The sequence below is a fragment of the Protomyctophum bolini genome (genome assembly GCF_963924005.1).
Source record: "Protomyctophum bolini genome assembly, chromosome: 14".
NCBI classification, from domain to species: Eukaryota; Metazoa; Chordata; class Actinopteri; order Myctophiformes; family Myctophidae; genus Protomyctophum; species Protomyctophum bolini.
The window spans coordinates 27,236,942-27,254,438 of record NC_137875.1 but is presented as its reverse complement, the minus strand read 5'-3'; the positions used below and the strand labels follow the sequence as shown (position 1 = coordinate 27,254,438).

Genomic DNA, 17,497 nt, shown 5'->3' with positions numbered 1-17,497 from the left:
AGAAATACATCGACATCTTGGATGCGAAATGCATGACCAGACTTTTGAAGACCGTGTACGCCGGGCTCCATGACAAATCAGAGGATGATAAAGATCTCCAGGACTTCTTCAAGTTCAAAGGCTGGATATGATCTGGTGGTCCTGGAACAAATGGGCATATTTATCTTTTTGAACAGATAATAAGCTACTGAAACAAGATTTACTGAGTGATAATGAGAAAGGCATGACTTTTAATCAAGAATAAATCAGGTATTATGCTCTATATCCTTGATGTAGGCTCAAACCAGTAAATTATGTCGAATCCTTAATTTCACTGTGATGTTGGCTATTGCTAGCCGTCCAGTACCCTGATTTAATCAGAAACTATTTATATGGGCTGCAACCAAAGAACATACCACTCGAGAAATGTCTGAAAAGGTCTGTTTAATAACAAACTTGTCAAACATGAATGAAAAATCACAGTTTTAAACAACAGTACAAACATCTGAAACAAAACAAATATACCGATACAAAAAGAGGAAAAAGAGAGGCCACATCCTACCAAGATGGAAGTAGATCACTCAGAGATATTAAAACACATTGCCTGCCATGTATTAATTAATTCTCCCCTGCCGATGTCTTTACATTCCGAGCGTAAAAATTACCCCAGGTCGTGAACCGGATGTTAGCTCACAGATAAGCAATCGATTCGCGGGACAATCGTGGACTACCCGAGGCATTATTTTTTTTAACCGCGACCAGCGACAGGAAACGGCCGCAAATAAAGCATTTTTTTAACCGGAATCTGGGATTAGAATCCGAGATAAAAGGGTGTCAAGATCTCGGCCACCATTCAAGTCAATGAAGGGGAACCTTTTCATCGACGGACCAATCACTTCCGGTTTATCGCCTAGACACGGAGACGCTAGTAGACAGTAATCTATGTAGCACGATCTCACTTAAACTGAATCAATATGAAACACTTTCTTTTCTAAGGTTGCTCTGCCCAGTTACTGTCAAGCGTAGCTTTAAAAACAAGGTCCAGCTGGTAGACAAACGATGTCGCGGTGTCTTGTGTCCTCAAATTCAACTATGCTATTTGATAGGACAAGCATACAGTACCTGTCTTTGGTAGGGAATGTGTTAAACTGAGAACCCTAGATTGCTATCATAGAGATTACAGGCTAGATGACGTCAACATCCCAGAGGCTTTTCAATATAACAGGACCACTCCATTGGTTATACAGGCACAGATCCTGAAGCAGACTGTTTGTTTTCCCTACAGTTAGGTAGGGTATTACACTCGCATGTCAGATGCTGACAAAAAACAAAAAATATTTGAGCAAAATATTCCATAATAATTTACGTTTACACATTGCTTATGAAGAAAAAAAACTCAACATACTTCAAGCTAAATATTTGCATGATGGTGTTAAACATTGTTTGGTTGACATAAGCATGAGAGCAGATTGTTTGAATAATAAAAAACTAAGTTCTTGTGTTGGGAAATTGGACTTACCGTCAATCTAATGGTGGTGTCAAGACTAATTTAAGCTCCTTTACACAACAGTGTCATGTAGCATGTACCAGAAATGCCCAACCTACAAGCTCACAATGTGTCGCTTCCGCGACACGCTGTGAGCTTGTAGATGAGCTATTTTAGACATGCAACACCGTTGTGCAACCAAGTATGAATCTGGCTTTAGTTTACCATTATTGTTTCTTTTCTTTTACACACGGTTGAGTTTGGTCACGATGAGCACATGGATGCATTCATCAAAGCTTGAGCACACACACAGGCCCTGCTTATCGGGGCTCCAGTCCAGGCTTGAGATTGGCTGTGTGGACACCGTGACGTTCTGTAAGAGGTTGACAGAGCCAGCCACCCCCATGTCCACGTCCTCAGAGTCTGTCTTAGTCCTCTGGGCAGGGTATTCACTGGAATGGAGATGGGATCAGAACCATTAAGTCAATTAGGAGGATCTTGTTACTGTGCAGATGCAATGCTTGCAGCTGGCTCTACCAAAACATTAATACATTGTTAATAAAACTGACATGTGAGTGGCATTAATAAAATGATCCCATCATGATCAACAAAACGTTTAGTGAACTTAAAATAGAGAGAGAGAAGTAGGACATGCAAGAAAAGAGGGCGTGATCAGTCACATTTGTGACATTTGTTGTCTAATCAAAACCGGATGTTACATTTTGGGTACATTGTGTTTTAATGTAAGATAAAGGTGCATGCTTATCTGAGAAGATTATACTCAGTATGAGGGTTCCAAAGACATAATCAGGGCCACCTTGATAATAACTTACTGACTTATTTTGAATCCTGCAGCAATTTTCATAGAAAGGTGACAAGTTTGCATGCCTTTTGTTTCCAAACTGATACATGTCCCATTTTAAAATAAGTGGCACATACTGTGACTAAATAGTTAAACTCATTCCGATTAATATCTATTCCAAGACTGCTGCCTACATTAAGTACTGACTCATCTGTACTTTTGAAATATTGTGTGGAACATTTCGGTTAACAGCTTCTTATTTTTCTCAGCATGGATATAAAACGTTATTGAATGACACCCGTTGAATGTCTTCACTTGGTCTGTAATTAAAGCCTATTTTTATAGTGGAGAGGTCTTACTATTTCCAAAGGTGTAGGTTGCCTGCACCGCCAGCAGTCATGAAGATGTCTCTGTTCTGAGGCAGATGCCTAACCTGCCAGATGGTTGATTTATGAGCCTGAAACAACAGGAAAATAATTATTTACTTGCACAGATTAACCTATTAACTTTATCTTAAAGAGAAACCACCCACACTACACCCACATTATCATTGTCGTGTAATAACTGTACATTTTCTTAGTTTTAATCTTAATTTTGAATTAACGTAGGATTTAACTGTAAGAAGCTCATCAGCACCATCATGTTTAATCGTGCCAGTGGTTCTCAAACATTTTCATCTTAAGGAGCCCCATCTGAAAAGATTTTATGCCAGGGAGAGCATGTGTGTTTTTTGTTCCTTTCACTAATTATTCTAAATGTAAAAAAGCTCACAACCGGTTGATATTTTGTGTTAAAGTGATTTTAATGCTATATTAACACATTTGCTGGGGACCCCTTATAAGCCCCTCAAGGACCCCTCAGGGGCCCTGGACCCCACATTGAGAACCACTGATGATGAATGCCAATTGCCAAACTGCACTGCTGCATGTTTTATGGATTAGCTCAGGGACGAGGGCTGCCAAAACTGCCTGAACTGGCTGAATCACATTTTCAAACTGGCATCCCAACAGAATCATAAAGTAATTAGAATTGAGTCCAGAAAAGAGCAGGGCCATTATAAAACAGAGTTTAATGAGTCTACAGTCTACATGTTCAATAACGGTCAACTCTAAAACGTTTGCCATGAAAGTGTAACAAAAACACACCCATTGATGGTCGAGTGGTTACACAGAACCCACACCCACATGTACTCTATGCTGGCCTGGGATCAAATCCTGCCAATGCCTTCATCCTGAGCCACCCATTCACTATTTCCATCTCAGCTTTCAAAGCTTTCAAAATAAATTAAAAATTAACACACAAAGGGGAGTGGAGTGGACCACCTCCTTTGGCTTTTGTCTCATAAAACGGCTGCAAGACAGGTTCAAACATTGTGACGTGATTCTGCATTTAAAGTCATTTTTGTAATCGCATTTTGCTAAATTAGTAATAAGAGAGGGAGACATCAACCCTTGTTATTTAAACAATCCTGCCATGCATTGCTGCAGGCAGGGTGAAGAAATCTACCTCAGGCCACTTGTGGATAGCTATACATTGTATGAAATCATTTTGGACTAAAACTTCATAATTCTTCTTAAGACTAGTGATGTTCTTGCTGTTTATCACTCTGTGGAATTGGACAAATATTTGGTCTAGCTACAGTCGCTGATCTTGCTCTCAGAAATATTACCGAGCGTGGCCAACCTGCTCTAAACCCAGTCAAAGGCACGGTGAAAAATCCACACCTCTCTCCTCGCTGGGCCAATGTCGTTCTTGGCTAATGACCTCATGGCTGCGAAGCACGTTAGACAAACATGACTGCAAACATTTCCAGCTGTAAAAATGGGCAAAATCTGCTCCTGTCCTCCCTCTCTTTTTCTGTATTCTGAAATGCAGAAAAATAACCTTGGACACTTTTTCCATATAGTGGAGCCAAACATATGTCTGGCTGTCTGTTTCTCTCTCTCCACCTGTGTTGATTACCTTTTCGGAAACAGAGGCAAAGCCCTTGGTGGGGTGTTGTGTCCTCATGTCAAACACATGGAACTTTCCCTCCAGGGAGGTGGCCACCAGCTTGTTCATGTTAATGTCTTTTCTGTCGAACTCTACACAGCATACCTGATAACAAATAAAGATTTTAGAGCATAATAAATTGTCTTAAGAAAAATCTCTGATTTACTACTTCAGGTTAAATGGTTAGTTCAGATTTAAAGGAAATATGTGCCATTAATATAGTGGTTGCAATGGTATTAATTGATTGCCTGAGTCCTGTGGTGGGAGTTTTGGTCTGGTTTTGGTGAATATTAAAACCTCTTAAACCCCAGGGGGGTAAAGGGGGTAAATCTGCAACATCGGAGTTGGAACCGGAGACCAATTGGGTCTCCATTGACCCGCTGAGCGCTGTTCAGAGGTGGACAGCCGCTGGGGGCTCAAGAGGCTACTTAGCTAAATTAGTAGTTGGTAATTTGGTGGGGGTGACCTGGGGCCACTCATTAAAAATAAATGAATCCACAAAACTAGCGTCATCTGTATTGTTGACCAATTTGTATCATAGAGCAGCTTTCATAGATTCAACTTTGACCCCTCTGTCATATGGAACTATTTTTTGTGTCCAGAATCACTACACCAGCAGCAGCACAACAAAAAATTGTTCTATGTGACAAGAGGGGTCAAAGTTGAATAAAAGCAGCGGTATATGGAAGAAATAGGTCAACAATACAAATTACGCTAGTATTGTGTATTCATTTATTTTTAATGATTGGCCCCCAGTGCCAGTATTTCCTACAGCTTTCCTACAACAAGTCCAAAATTCTCAACTAACCCTTAATATCTTCAACTATATTTAGAGGTGGGACTCCTTGTCAATTATTACATTTTATTTTAAATTACTTGGATTATAAACTATAAAGTATACACATAATAGCAAATACTACATAATATGCCAAACATACACTAGTCTCACAATAAAATGGTGATATAAAATTCAATGAAATGCAGTGTTGTTGGTTCCTCTGCTGTGTGGGAAACTTGCAAACTAATAAATTGCGCTGGTGATAAACATTAACTTTACTGCCCTCAAACTAGCTTGTCTTGAAAGTTGATCTCACCCCATTTTTTATGTTGGTCTCCCATCGTAGGGACATATTCCTGAGGTCAAAGAGCTTGATGTCCCCATTGTCGTATCCCGCGCACACACATCGGTCCTCGTCATTGAAGGCATGACCTGCATTCAGAGGGTCATGAAAGCAAAATGAAACTATCTTAGATCTAGATAAGTAGGCTAGACCTGTGTTGATCCTGTGAGAGAAAATCAGTTGCCATTTGCAATACAGCAGTAACAAATAGAGCCGATACAAAAAACAACAAATCACACCTGTGTGAAGTGGGTGGTGCAACTATTGTTATAGCTACTGTACTGTGCTGTATTGTATTTTGATTATTTTTAGAAAAACACTTTGTGAAATGACAGTTACCGTGTGGTAACCGCTCAAAAACAGTATCAATACAGTATACAATATCAGTAGGAGTAGAAGAATGCATTACAGAATTGTCATGAAAAGGGATGTAGGGACAACAGCGGATGTAGACAGACCTCCAACTTAGACAAAGAATACAAACCATAGCAATACAGTATACAGTACATTATAAACATACTAGTAGTATATACAGTATAGCAACAGAAAACACCAGAGTTTGTGGGTGGGAGAAAGGAACATTAGTATGGGCTGAGCAGAGTGACCTTGTGACATGCTTACAACACAGGGTCAAATATACAAATATTTGACTGGTTGTGCTGGAAGAACAGGAAGGAAGACTTGGAAGCATCCAAACCTCAGTATTTAGAATCTGGAGGAATTCCAGTTGAAAATCCACAGATTGGTTACGTTACCATCAACAGCCAATTAAGTATTAAATAGGACAATGACGTAATCAATCAACGTTTCAGAATAATTTATAAGGTTATAAGGTTTTCAGAAGTTACTTCAAGAGACAAATAAGTAAAAGATACTTTAAATATTGATATCTTTACTGTTTCTTTAATGATTTTGAAGAGGAGAGATTATATGATTTTAAAAGGATATCGTCTCTCTGTCTGTCTGTGAGCAGCTAATATTCGGCACTGTTGGCCCGATCGCAGTGAAACTGTCCAGACACACTCCCTGAATGCCAAAATAGAACCTCTGCCTCAACTTTTTCCGTTTCGCCTGTTATAGCCGCCAGCAGGAGGCCGATTCTTTTCAATTTTATTTTGTGTGCCTCAAAAAGCCTCAAATCATACAGCTTTGCTGCATCTCCAACATAAACAACACTAAGTAGTAGTACTACTGTTTTACTGTGTGGAAAATGTATAGTGGGTCAGAGAATGTGGTGAATTCAGAACAGGAACAATTATGACCCACTTCCTCGACCCATATCGCACATAAAAGACGGATCTAGATGTGCTAGTGTTGGCTGTGCAAGGTATTATTTTTTACCACAGGTACTTAAAGTGGGGTCTGGGGAATCCCAGGGGTCCTTGATGGTCCCTAGCAGAAGGAGGAACAATTTCAACACCATTTTTTGGCTATGTGAAATTAGCCAATCTACAAGATCACAACATGTTGTGAACTTGTGATGTGGTTGTGAGCTTATAGATGTGCTATTTATTTTCAAAGGATGTTTGAAAATAAATAGCTTATAGTCTATGGTGTGCCCCTTGGCACAACATCTTTTCAAATGGGGTCCATGCAGGTCATATATATTTGGGGGTCCTTGACATAAATCTAATGTATTTTGTGTTTACGTACCAAAGGCAACAGTCCAGCAGTCTCTCTTGGTTTCACCCTCCACAGGCTCCATGTTAGCCACAGGTGAGTCTTTCTGCCTGGGGTCCCAGATCTTCACTGTACCTATAGACCCCATTACATCACACATCTGTTACAATAACTGCTGTAGAATCATCAGACCTATGACTGATTGGAAAGTGACTGATTAGACACTTCAAAACAATATGAGCGCTGCACGTGGATGTGACTTTAATCGCTGCCATTTTATTCTGGTGCAAAACAAAGTGTTAATTTAACTAATGAAAGTGTATAAATTGACCATTCAAGATTAACTGAATGGATTAACTCATTTTGCTGTGTGACAAGATTGAAATGCTGCTGCATATGTAAGTAGTAGTAGTGCCAAATGCCTAGTGGTTCAATATCATACCTGCCATACATTCCTGACAACCAATCAAGCATAAGAGGCAGTACCAACGTGGCTGTCGTCAATAATCTTCTTTACTTTAATTGTGTGATTCTGTCCGTGTCCCTTCTAAATGAAGATGATAATGTATTGCTGACCCTAACCCTGTGATGTGCACAAAATACCAATCAATTAAAACATTTTTGTAGTTGTGTGTGTGTGTGACCAGGGAAAAGAAGGAAATTAGCATTGAGGTTTTCACAGTCTTTCTTAGGATTGAGTTTTTACCATCTCTGCTTCCTGTGACTATCTCCGGGGCTCCATCCCCGATCCCCAAGCCTCCAACACCATCTATACAGTTGATGATCTCCTTATGAGCTTGCACAGAGTACACAGGAGTGTCCGGCATTTCCAGATTCCTGTGCACAAGACAAACACTTGCATTACAATGTTTAATATAAGAAAGAAACTCTCTAAAGCATGGATATCTTGAAGGCTTACCTAAGAGGACATTTGTGATTTTCTGTCTATTCTATTCATTCCAAATTAGTGCTAACCAAATGTTCACTTAACTTTCAATTCAGGAAAATCACAAAGTGAACAATCTTTATATTCAAATATGGAGGATATTTCTTTTACCACATAAAGGTTGCGCACTATTCAACCAAATGTACAGGCTTAAGTTAAATCCCTTATCACGAACATCAAAAATATCTGCCTACATTTTAATTAATTAAATAGATTTGATCCCAACCCTGCAAGACAAGATATTTTTCATTAAAGCATGTGAGAAAGTCTAACATGCACATTCATTGTAGCGTAAGATCAAATTCCATCAAATGACATGCAATGTTGAATAGTAAATTAACATTATAAAAAAAAGTAATCGCAGTTTCAAAGTCAACATGCCTGGTGTCTAGGCTCCTAGTAGCCTCAACAGAGCCTGCAGGCGTTTTGTTTTCAAGGCTCATAGGCAAGGGCCAGTACAGTGCATAGATAAATACCAGATGCTGAGATTTCCATCAAAAGCCCCAGTCGCTATGTGTCTCTGTTGTAGAGAGGTGGCCCCAAATGTCCCACACTTTATGGGCTTTGCTTTCTCTACCTGAAAGACATTAGGGTCAGGGTTCAACAACATGTTCCATGTTTCAATTTAAAATAATAATATTAATAAATCAGTAAGACGCCTGGGGGCGATGTCATGAGACCTGGGCACCATATATGGGGCTTTCCTCATGTATGGGGATTATGAGTGCTGGGAGAGCGCTGGCGCTTTGGCATGTATGGGGGGCATCAGCTATAGCTATAGGTTGTCTCTATATATGGAGCTCTAGGTGAAAGCCTTCGTTATTTCACCTATATATGGACTCGACAACAGCGATATCAAGCGCTGACATCAGACTAGTGTAGAAACCTCATGGATATACACGCCTGGCATCGTCATGGTGATACGTACTCAGTTGGCTGGCATCGTCATCATGACACGTATCTAGTGAACCATATATAAGAAGAAGAATCCGAAGAGGTTCTGTGGGGGTTCGCGACTACACTGCTCAGTGAGATCTCAGGAATCTCAGGATCTCTCGGAATCTACAGCACCAATGCAAGACACTGTACAGCACTAGGACACAGGACCTATGCACAGGACTCAAGACACCATGTCACGTGATGTCACGATGACCTGGGGGCCTGCCTTGGGTGAGTCAGTGACGGGGAGAGTGTTACGGGGATTGTGGGTTAGGTGCTTAGGTGTCAAACACGAAAAATAATAATAATAATTGAATTACTCAAAAATAAATAAAAATGTAAATAAATGGATTTCAGTAAAGTGCATGATCCAACTCTAAAGCTATACTTAACATAATATAACACTAACAAGATGAAGATGTTACAGTGGAAATCGTAAATACAATGAATGTAATTTGTGTGTTATCGGTTGCTATGGAAACGACTACTCTACGTTTCTGGAAGAATATAGTAATATATTAGCTAGCCAGGCCTAGCCTAGCAATACTCTCATTGTCAAATGGGGAATACAGAACATTAATATACATTTTAAAAACCATTTACGTTGTCAGATGTGGAATAAATAAATGCACGTACCTCCTTGACAAGATGAACTTCCCCATGTTGCACTTCGTATATTTGCATCACCCCGGTCCCCCTAGCAAAGTTCCCCATGCAGACAAACTTGGCACTGCAAGGGATCCATTTAGTGTCAAAAATAGTGTAGTTCAAACTTTTCTGTATATGCGCAATGATCTGAGGTTTTTCGAATGGCGTTGACATCTTTGCTGGAAGAAAAGTCGATGTTTTCTATTTGCTTTTGCCCAAAAGATGGTGTTTTCTGTTTTCACCTAAGGTTTTCACGAACTGCCACAACAAAACGTGACGCGAAACTTCGAAAGACCCTCTATACGAGGCTGTCCCAACACTGGCCTGATCAGATAACGTATACAATAAATAAATCAACGTATACAATAAATAAATCAAATATCAAATACGTACAAACAAATTAGTTTCACGAATTAATTGCAATCCATTAAATAAGAATCAAACGCTTGTTTGCAGTAGCGGTTATTTTTTAATATTTTGTTATATGTCAGGCGAATGTTAAGTTGCTTCTTAGGGTCCTTTTCATTGCACGAGGACAACATCGAACATCCTATCCATCCCGTGTTTAGAAGTTGGTCTGTTCATTTAGCTCTTTTTTCGTGGATATAATCATGGACACGGATAATAATTCAGCCCCTCAGATCACCATCGCTGATGACAGTGAAACTGCAACGGAAAATGCTACAGATTTCATACAAGTGAAGTCTAAAAAGAGCCACAAACGAAAACGTGAACAAGATGGAGTGGGAATGGAGGCAGAAGACTCAGTGGCGATCAAGCGGCCGCAGTTTCCACCTATTTCGGGCGATCAGTTGAAGGTAATGGATGGTTTATTTTATATTGTTGGCCTGTGGCTTTTAGTATTATAATTATTATGATGATGATCTATAAACACTAAATGTGTGACCCACGTTGTTCTGTCAGCTGGCGAGCCTGGCGACTGTGTTGCGCTTGCGCAATAGACTATAGCTAGTTTGCTGACATCACAATTTTGATTGATTGAATACTTTGATGGATTTTGACACCAGAGTCATCTAATATTAAATAAAGAGTTACGATATAGAGGGGGCAGAAACCAGCGCTCGAGCGCTGTTCGTGCAGCCTGAACTGAGACTGGAGTTGGAAATACATCGTTTTCAACAAGGGCGAGGCAAACAAGAGCTTTTTTAATGTGTGGACTGTGCAACATGACAACTGTTGTAAGCACGTGTGCACTGTGCAACATGACAACTGTTTTAAAGTATTGTACAGTAACAACTAAAGTCTCTTTAATGTTTATGTTGTAATATTACTACAAAACAATCTAAAATAAAGGGATTTAAGATAATTAAAGCTGGGCTGTTGATAGCTCTGATCCATAGCTCTAAACGCATTAGAGCTATGGACCAGAGCTAGGCTGTTGCCTGAGTCCAATGCATTTCTGCCTACTTCTGGTCCAGGACTTGTCCCAATTGGTTGTCCCCAGAGAGCCGCCATTGGACTGGCCCCATAAAGTGAACGCAGTTTGCGTAACTTAAACTCTGTCTATATAAGGCTCTGTTTGACACATTATGTGAACATTTTTCATGTACTGGTCAGCTTTGACAGATAATGCGAACATGTACTTTTCATCTTTGTTCCAGGGTGGAGTAGATGAGTTGCGTAAAATCCCTGTCCCACCTCACAGATACACACCACTGAAGGAGAACTGGATGAAGATATTCACCCCCATTGTAGAGAACCTACAGCTTCAAGTTAGATTCAACCTGAAAAGTAGGAATGTTGAAATTAAAGTAAGTTATACATTCACGTTTAAATCTACACATGCATAACCTCTTAAACCCTCTACGTTTGTTGACCAGTGCCCCCTGGTTGTATGCCATTCTTATTCCCTCTACCCCTAAGGGCCGATATGATTTTGTCTCGTCAGAAATTTTCAGTAGCACCGAAGAGCCGACTTTAGGACGGTACACGCCCCGCCCCCCCCCCCCCCCCCCGAACCTCAAATGACGTCACATTGTAGGCTTTACAGAGCCGAACCGACTTTTATTCGTCTCTAAAATAGGAGTATGAATCGGCCCTAAGCCTGGTACCGAGGCTACTCTACCCCAGGGGTCTTATAGGTTTTATTTTCTCCAGAAATGTAACCACTTAAACACTCAATACTTGACATTTGGTTCGACTCTTATTGGTCTGCACTTTTTTCCCCCGTACACCAACGTTCTGGCAGAAAATGTAAATTTAGTTCCACAAGTAAAGGAGCAGATTGTGGCATTCACAGCAGCACTAAATGTATTTAAACTTCCTTCAACAAACACATTACAAGATAAAGGGCACATAAATCGACAGGTGCGTTGTGGTTGTTGTGTTGTGCAGGGACAAATTGGGCAAGTGGGGCCGTGGCTCTCAGGGGCACTTCAGGGAAATTGGACCGTGAGGTACTAGGTTTGACACCCTGAAATGTTGCACGCACACGCGCTATGGGGGCCCTGCAAAAGTTACCGGTCCAGGGGCCCTCATAGGGGTTAATCCGTCCCTGGTGTTGTGGAGTAATTGTAATCACATTCAATTTGTGTGCCCCATAAATATGGGCTTATTGAAGGACGTTTGTACATGTGTTTAGGTCGATAAGAGAACACATGAACGTGTGTTTTGATGATGTGCTCATGTCTATAAAATGTCCTCCTTCAGACGTGCAAAGAGACAGCGGACATCGCTTCACTCACAAGAGCTGCGGATTTCGTCAAGGCATTTATACTAGGCTTCCAGGTTGAGGTATGTAGAACGCCAATCATGTGATTAAGTAAAACCCATCCGATTCTGACTTCCCTTTCTATCAATCTATCGCTCCCATCTCCCTAGGATGCTCTGGCACTCATCAGATTAGATGAGCTTTTCCTAGAATCCTTCGAGGTCACAGACGGTAAGAGGAGCACCCTTTTACTCCATATTGTAAATTCTCCTTCGATCCCCGTTTCAAGGTCATTTTTGGAATGTGCTCATTGTCTAAGTGTTTTCTCATGTTGGCTGTCTTGGCAGTGAAACCGCTGAAGGGAGACCACTTATCCCGAGCCATCGGAAGGATAGCTGGGAAGGGCGGAAAAACCAAATTCACCATCGAAAATGTCACAAAGACTCGCATTGTGCTGGCAGACACGTGAGTTTAAAGAGGGGGGGAAGAAAAATGGCTCCATAAAGTCCATATCCTATGGAAGTGATGAAGTTGTTTTTAAATCATATATATATATATATACTTTCCCTTATTCATTCAACAGAAAAGTACACATATTAGGATCTTTTCTGAACATCAAGATGGCCCGCACAGCGATATGCAATCTAATCTTAGGTAAGTGGGATACTAACACTTTTTAAATTCATGGACATAGTACTATACGTACTTCTGCGTAAAAGTCTAATGCGTGAAAAGACAGGAAATTATCTTTGACCTCTTCTTCCCACAGGAAGTCCACCATCAAAGGTCTACGGCAACATCAGGGCAGTGGCCAGCAGGTCTGCAGACAGATTCTGAAATGTCTGCTCCCCCTCATCGGCTGATGGATCCAGGTTGTTCTGTGTGGTTGGCCATAGCCAACACCATGAATGGTTTCTGTGCCTTGGTGTGGACTAGCCTTTTACAGGTTCTTCTACAATAGTAGCATCTATTTTGTTGCAGATGGACCTCACATTATCCGTTTATACATTACACAGTTCCAAATTAAGATGCATCATTTTCACATAAATGTTAATTATATACTGTACATTACAATGTGAATTCCTGTAAATAAATGTATTTCAGCCCCACTACTCAAATTGTGAATACAGTTAATTCTCAACTTGTACATTTTCAGACTTATTGTAATGTTAAAGCACACAGAGCAAAAATAAAAATGCTTGAACTGCGATTGTAAAAACAAACCCAGAATTCATGCTCAATTGTTCCAGGTTTTCAGAAGGGGACATACCAGTTTTCCAATTTTCCATAGCTTAGTTTGTTTCTGGTTGAACTTGCATCAAAGAAGGGTATCTCCTTCTGAAACCTGGAATTGCAGTTATTCACAGAGCAATATCCCTCTGAACTGACAGATAATTCCATGACTAAAGAGTGCGGTCACACCTAACCGCCTATGCAGTGGATTCTGCCAATGCTTTAATGTCAATCTTATAGACAGCTATGCGTGTCCCTGTGTCAGAGCACGGAAATGGCATATTGTCACCACCAAGTGTCACTGTTGTGCAGCCTAACACAGGCCAGGGAGAAGAGCTTGTACAATATAGTACAGTACAGCAGTGATACTCAACCTCAGGCCCGCGGGCCACATCAGGCCCGCGGGACCATTATGACTGGCCCACCAATGAAAATCTAAAAAAAAGAAGAAGAAAAAATCTGGAAAATGAAATAAAAATAAATAAATCTTCTTTAATTACATTATTATAAGTAATACTATTAGAGTTGTACTATTACTCGAACGAAAATAAAAGCTGGGGGGGGGGGGGGGGGGGGGGGGGAGAGATGCAATGCAAATGAAAGACATATACTGTGTATACCTATTCCCTGACATAATTTTATAGCTAAACGGACAGAATTCTATTTTATTTGAATGATGAAACCCAGCTGCCATTAATAGTTGGAAATGGAAATGGAAATTGCGGAAATTGTAATTGCGGAAATGGTGGAAATGGAAATTGCGGAAATGGTGGAAATGGAAATTGCGGAAATGGAAATTGAGGAAATTGAGGAAATGGAAATTGCGGAAATTGCGGAAATGGTAATTGCGGAAATTGCTCTTCACTTATAGCTATCTATTTTCAGGTAGATTGTTTTATTTTACTCAGTCAGCCATATCACTACTCATTTTTTTTCATGAAAAAGGTCATAGCTGGGTAATCTATTTTCAGGCAAATTGTGTTTATTGTATTTTATTTTACTCAGCCATAACAATTTATTTTCTGTTAACAAACTTGCTGGCTGGCAGGCAGGCAGACAGCTACTCATAGACAGGCAGACAGACTTTCTTTTTTGAAATCTGATTGGGAAGCCGCTCTGTTGGCAGAATCAAAGTTTGGTGTGACTGTACCCTAAACCTGCAATTGAAGCCTACTAGGTGGTGGAAATGAGGTGGTAAAGAACATTTAGACATTATCATGAAATGTTGAGTAATTGAGGAGGCTAATGTGTTCAACATTTTAAAGTTTTATTTAAATTTTTTAAATTTTCATACAGTATCAAGTTTCCAACAGTCCCACAGCATAAGATGCAGCATGCAGAAAAAGAAAAACAAAAGTTCTCAAACTTAATCATTTCAGATTTTCCCCACACAAACTAAAGAGAACCCAAATAATCCTCAGAGAAAAGAAAAGCACTTACGAACTAAAGCGCGGTCTGAACTATACAGAGAACAGAGAGCCAGAACTGCTTTAAACAAATACTTATATACAAAAGAAAAAAAAACATCAATTTTTTTCCCCCTTTAAGCTGAGTACAGTGTGTGGCAGTTTGAGACAGGATCAGATATGCAACTTTACTGAAATAGAAGCATGTGGCTGACCCGGGTTAAAATACAAAAAAAGTTTACATGTAGTTCAGTTCATTTGGATTACCTCTCATAATATGTGTACATTTACCAAAGTTTGGCAACATCCATATCATATACCATTGAAATTCTTAAATATATTAACATCACCATCCATGTGTAAACAAGAGGATTATTTCAAAAAATTGATCTACATGCACAACGAAAAAATATATTTCCATGTCATGCAAGCACAGGGAGGCCCAAGCCGTGCAGAGCTTTGGGGTTGGGGGGTGAGTTGGGGTAAGATAGGGCGCTCCGAATTCACATCTCTCACTAAAACACCTGTCCAAATCCACAGTCTGTCTAAAAATAAAAAATGTCGTCCCAGTGCTATTTTATAGGAAATATTTCCCCTTAAAAATGGACAGTTGTGTTAGAATTGTGAAATTCGAACCATTTACTATTGGTGTGTGTGAGAGAGAAAAAAAGCAGAGGTGACCGTGACAGAAGCCAACTTTTGAAATGTACACGCTCAAAAGTAACTTAAAATATACAGTCTCTCATTGCACATTGATCACGCAACGTATGTATTCTGTATTTCGTTCCGTTGCACTAAATTGAGGTGTCCGTGCTGTCCCACTCTATATGGAGAAAGGTACGTTTGTATTCAAGAAGGGCTCATGAGCAAACATGACCTAATATACACATATTGGTTAAAAAAAAAAAACAATGCTGCCTGCAGATAAATCGCTGAATGTTAAGTTGCTATATACGTACAGTATTTATGAATTTACCCTGTAATTTCAAGGGTTTTGTTCACAAATCTCTCTATCATTGTTCTCATTGGTTCTTAGGCAAATCTCTAGCCTCTTCTCTTACAAATAATGAAAATGTACTGAAATTCATCTCATGAATTCAGAGAATGATTAGTGAGAGGTGAGCCCATCTTTCGCACTGGGGATTGTCTTTCTGAATGCACACAGTTCAATGTAAAATGTGTCATTGAGAGTAAACCATGTTATCAGTTTGCAGCCACAAATTTGTTTTGCAAAGATATCACTTTCTTGGCATTAATTAATCTATGTCATGACAGGAAATGAGAATAATCTCCAACATTATAAACATGTAGAAGTATAAATAAAACTATCACTCTTATTACAAAAAAGAAATGAATTACTTTGCTAAACGGAAGCTTTAACTTTATATGAAACCCAGACTGCTCTAATCCTAACTGCTCAAGTGGAAGCTAAAACAAAGGACCAAAACAAAAAAAAGTCGGAATATTTTAACATCTCTTGTGTAATGTGTCGCCGTGACAAGTGACCATGCAGATTTTTTGATGTGTCACAGACAATTTGTCAGACCAAACAAACTAAACGACAACAAAAAAGATAGCGATAATGACAGGTAATAACTTGCACTGGTTTTCTGGATATGTACTGGTTGGCACTTCATACCCTACTTCCTAGTTGTATTGAAATCAAGTATCTTGACGTTAACACCTCCGCTAGCTACACATTTCCCCTGTCGAGCGACCCACAGATATACTGGTGTTTTTTTCTTCTTTATAAAAGACAAGAACAAAAATAAATATCAAAAATAACAATAAAAAAGAAATAACGAAATATGAACAAGCCAACCAGCCTCTTCGCCATCTCCCTCCCTCCAGCTATCTATTTATCTCTATCTATCCATCCGTCCAATTGGAGATGCTCTTACAATTGAGAAGCAGCTGTCCTTCCGTCTGTTATTGAGAGGATTATAGTTCAATAACACTTCAAAGTCGACTTCACGAGGCTTGTGGTTTTTGGAAGAAAAAAACAAACAAGTGGCTTCAAAGAGAGAAGAGGAAGAGAGAGAGAGACAGAGAGAGAGAGAGAGAGAGATAGAATACTTCCATTGAGTAACACAGAGAGCGTTTGCCAGACGTCTTGAGCAGATCCTCAGAGATGGAGAAGAAAGCGAGTGTTGAGGAAGAGTAGGGCCGGGATTTGCAAGCAGGAGGCGCTTCTCACACGTCAACCACCATCTTTTTGTGTATATCAAGACCGCCAACCACCTGGTGGGAAGAGGCAAAGCATTATGTAGATTCAACACCACAAGATGGGTTACATATATGATCTGGTACAGTGCTACAGTAGTTTATATCATGTACAATATAGTCTGTATTAGGGTGTAACCACCACCCAGTTGCCCTAAACACTCAAAGACATGACAAGGTGGTCAACCATGTCTTTCACTAGTTGATCACAAGGGGCCTCCAAGTCTATTGCTGTACAATTTCATCCCAAACTGACTCTCACACATATATTTTAAATTGACATAACTTATTCATGTCTATTTCACTTTCCCCAAATAAATGAACAGGAAACCTATTTCAGCATACTAGAGAGAGACAACTGTTCCCTTTTCACAGAGAACAGATAAAGATATCTGAACTTATATCACCACCAGGTGGCTACAGTATTAAGA

General features: G+C 39.8%; 3 protein-coding genes across 3 annotated transcripts in view; 1 reads left to right on the top strand and 2 right to left on the bottom strand.

Annotated features, from left to right (window-relative positions):
• Positions 1 to 406: 406 nt before the first annotated feature.
• dnaaf10 (dynein axonemal assembly factor 10) lies at positions 407 to 9,799 on the bottom strand. Its single transcript, XM_080781293.1, has 8 exons — positions 9,522 to 9,799; positions 8,423 to 8,523; positions 7,707 to 7,837; positions 7,034 to 7,135; positions 5,354 to 5,469; positions 4,230 to 4,364; positions 2,627 to 2,724; positions 407 to 1,917 (listed from the first exon to the last, which is right to left on the bottom strand). The coding sequence occupies exons 1-8, from the start codon at positions 9,705 to 9,707 to the stop codon at positions 1,710 to 1,712; spliced, it is 1,077 nt and encodes a 358-aa protein (XP_080637419.1). The 5' UTR covers positions 9,708 to 9,799; the 3' UTR covers positions 407 to 1,709.
• Positions 9,800 to 10,067: 268 nt separating this feature from the next.
• pno1 (partner of NOB1 homolog) lies at positions 10,068 to 13,316 on the top strand. The gene is made up of 7 exons (XM_080781848.1): positions 10,068 to 10,351; positions 11,156 to 11,305; positions 12,204 to 12,287; positions 12,375 to 12,435; positions 12,552 to 12,669; positions 12,788 to 12,858; positions 12,974 to 13,316. The coding sequence occupies exons 1-7, from the start codon at positions 10,145 to 10,147 to the stop codon at positions 13,039 to 13,041; spliced, it is 759 nt and encodes a 252-aa protein (XP_080637974.1). The 5' UTR covers positions 10,068 to 10,144; the 3' UTR covers positions 13,042 to 13,316.
• A 1,367-nt stretch (positions 13,317 to 14,683) lies between these two features.
• Positions 14,684 to 17,497, bottom strand: part of LOC308327802 (calcineurin subunit B type 1) — a 32,162-nt gene continuing 29,348 nt past the window's right edge. The window contains exon 6 of the mRNA XM_080781357.1: positions 14,684 to 17,084. Within this exon, the coding sequence (XP_080637483.1) occupies positions 17,037 to 17,084 (48 nt within the window). The 3' untranslated portion in view covers positions 14,684 to 17,036. The remainder of the gene's footprint in view (positions 17,085 to 17,497) is intronic.

Bases quoted from the DNA above. Each gene is read 5' to 3' on its own strand.
- dnaaf10 (XM_080781293.1), bottom strand. From the start codon at position 9,707: ATGTCAACGCCATTCGAAAAACCTCAGATCATTGCGCATATACAGAAA. The intron at 8,524-9,521 runs GTACGTGCATTT...AATGTCTTTCAG, and splicing joins AAGTTCATCTTGTCAAGGAG to GTAGAGAAAGCAAAGCCCAT. The intron at 2,725-4,229 runs GTAATCAACACA...CTGTTGTTTCAG, and splicing joins TTGCCTCTGTTTCCGAAAAG to GCTCATAAATCAACCATCTG.
- pno1 (XM_080781848.1), top strand. From the start codon at position 10,145: ATGGACACGGATAATAATTCAGCCCCTCAGATCACCATCGCTGATGAC. The intron at 12,670-12,787 runs GTGAGTTTAAAG...TTCATTCAACAG, and splicing joins CGCATTGTGCTGGCAGACAC to AAAAGTACACATATTAGGAT. The intron at 12,859-12,973 runs GTAAGTGGGATA...TTCTTCCCACAG, and splicing joins GATATGCAATCTAATCTTAG to GAAGTCCACCATCAAAGGTC.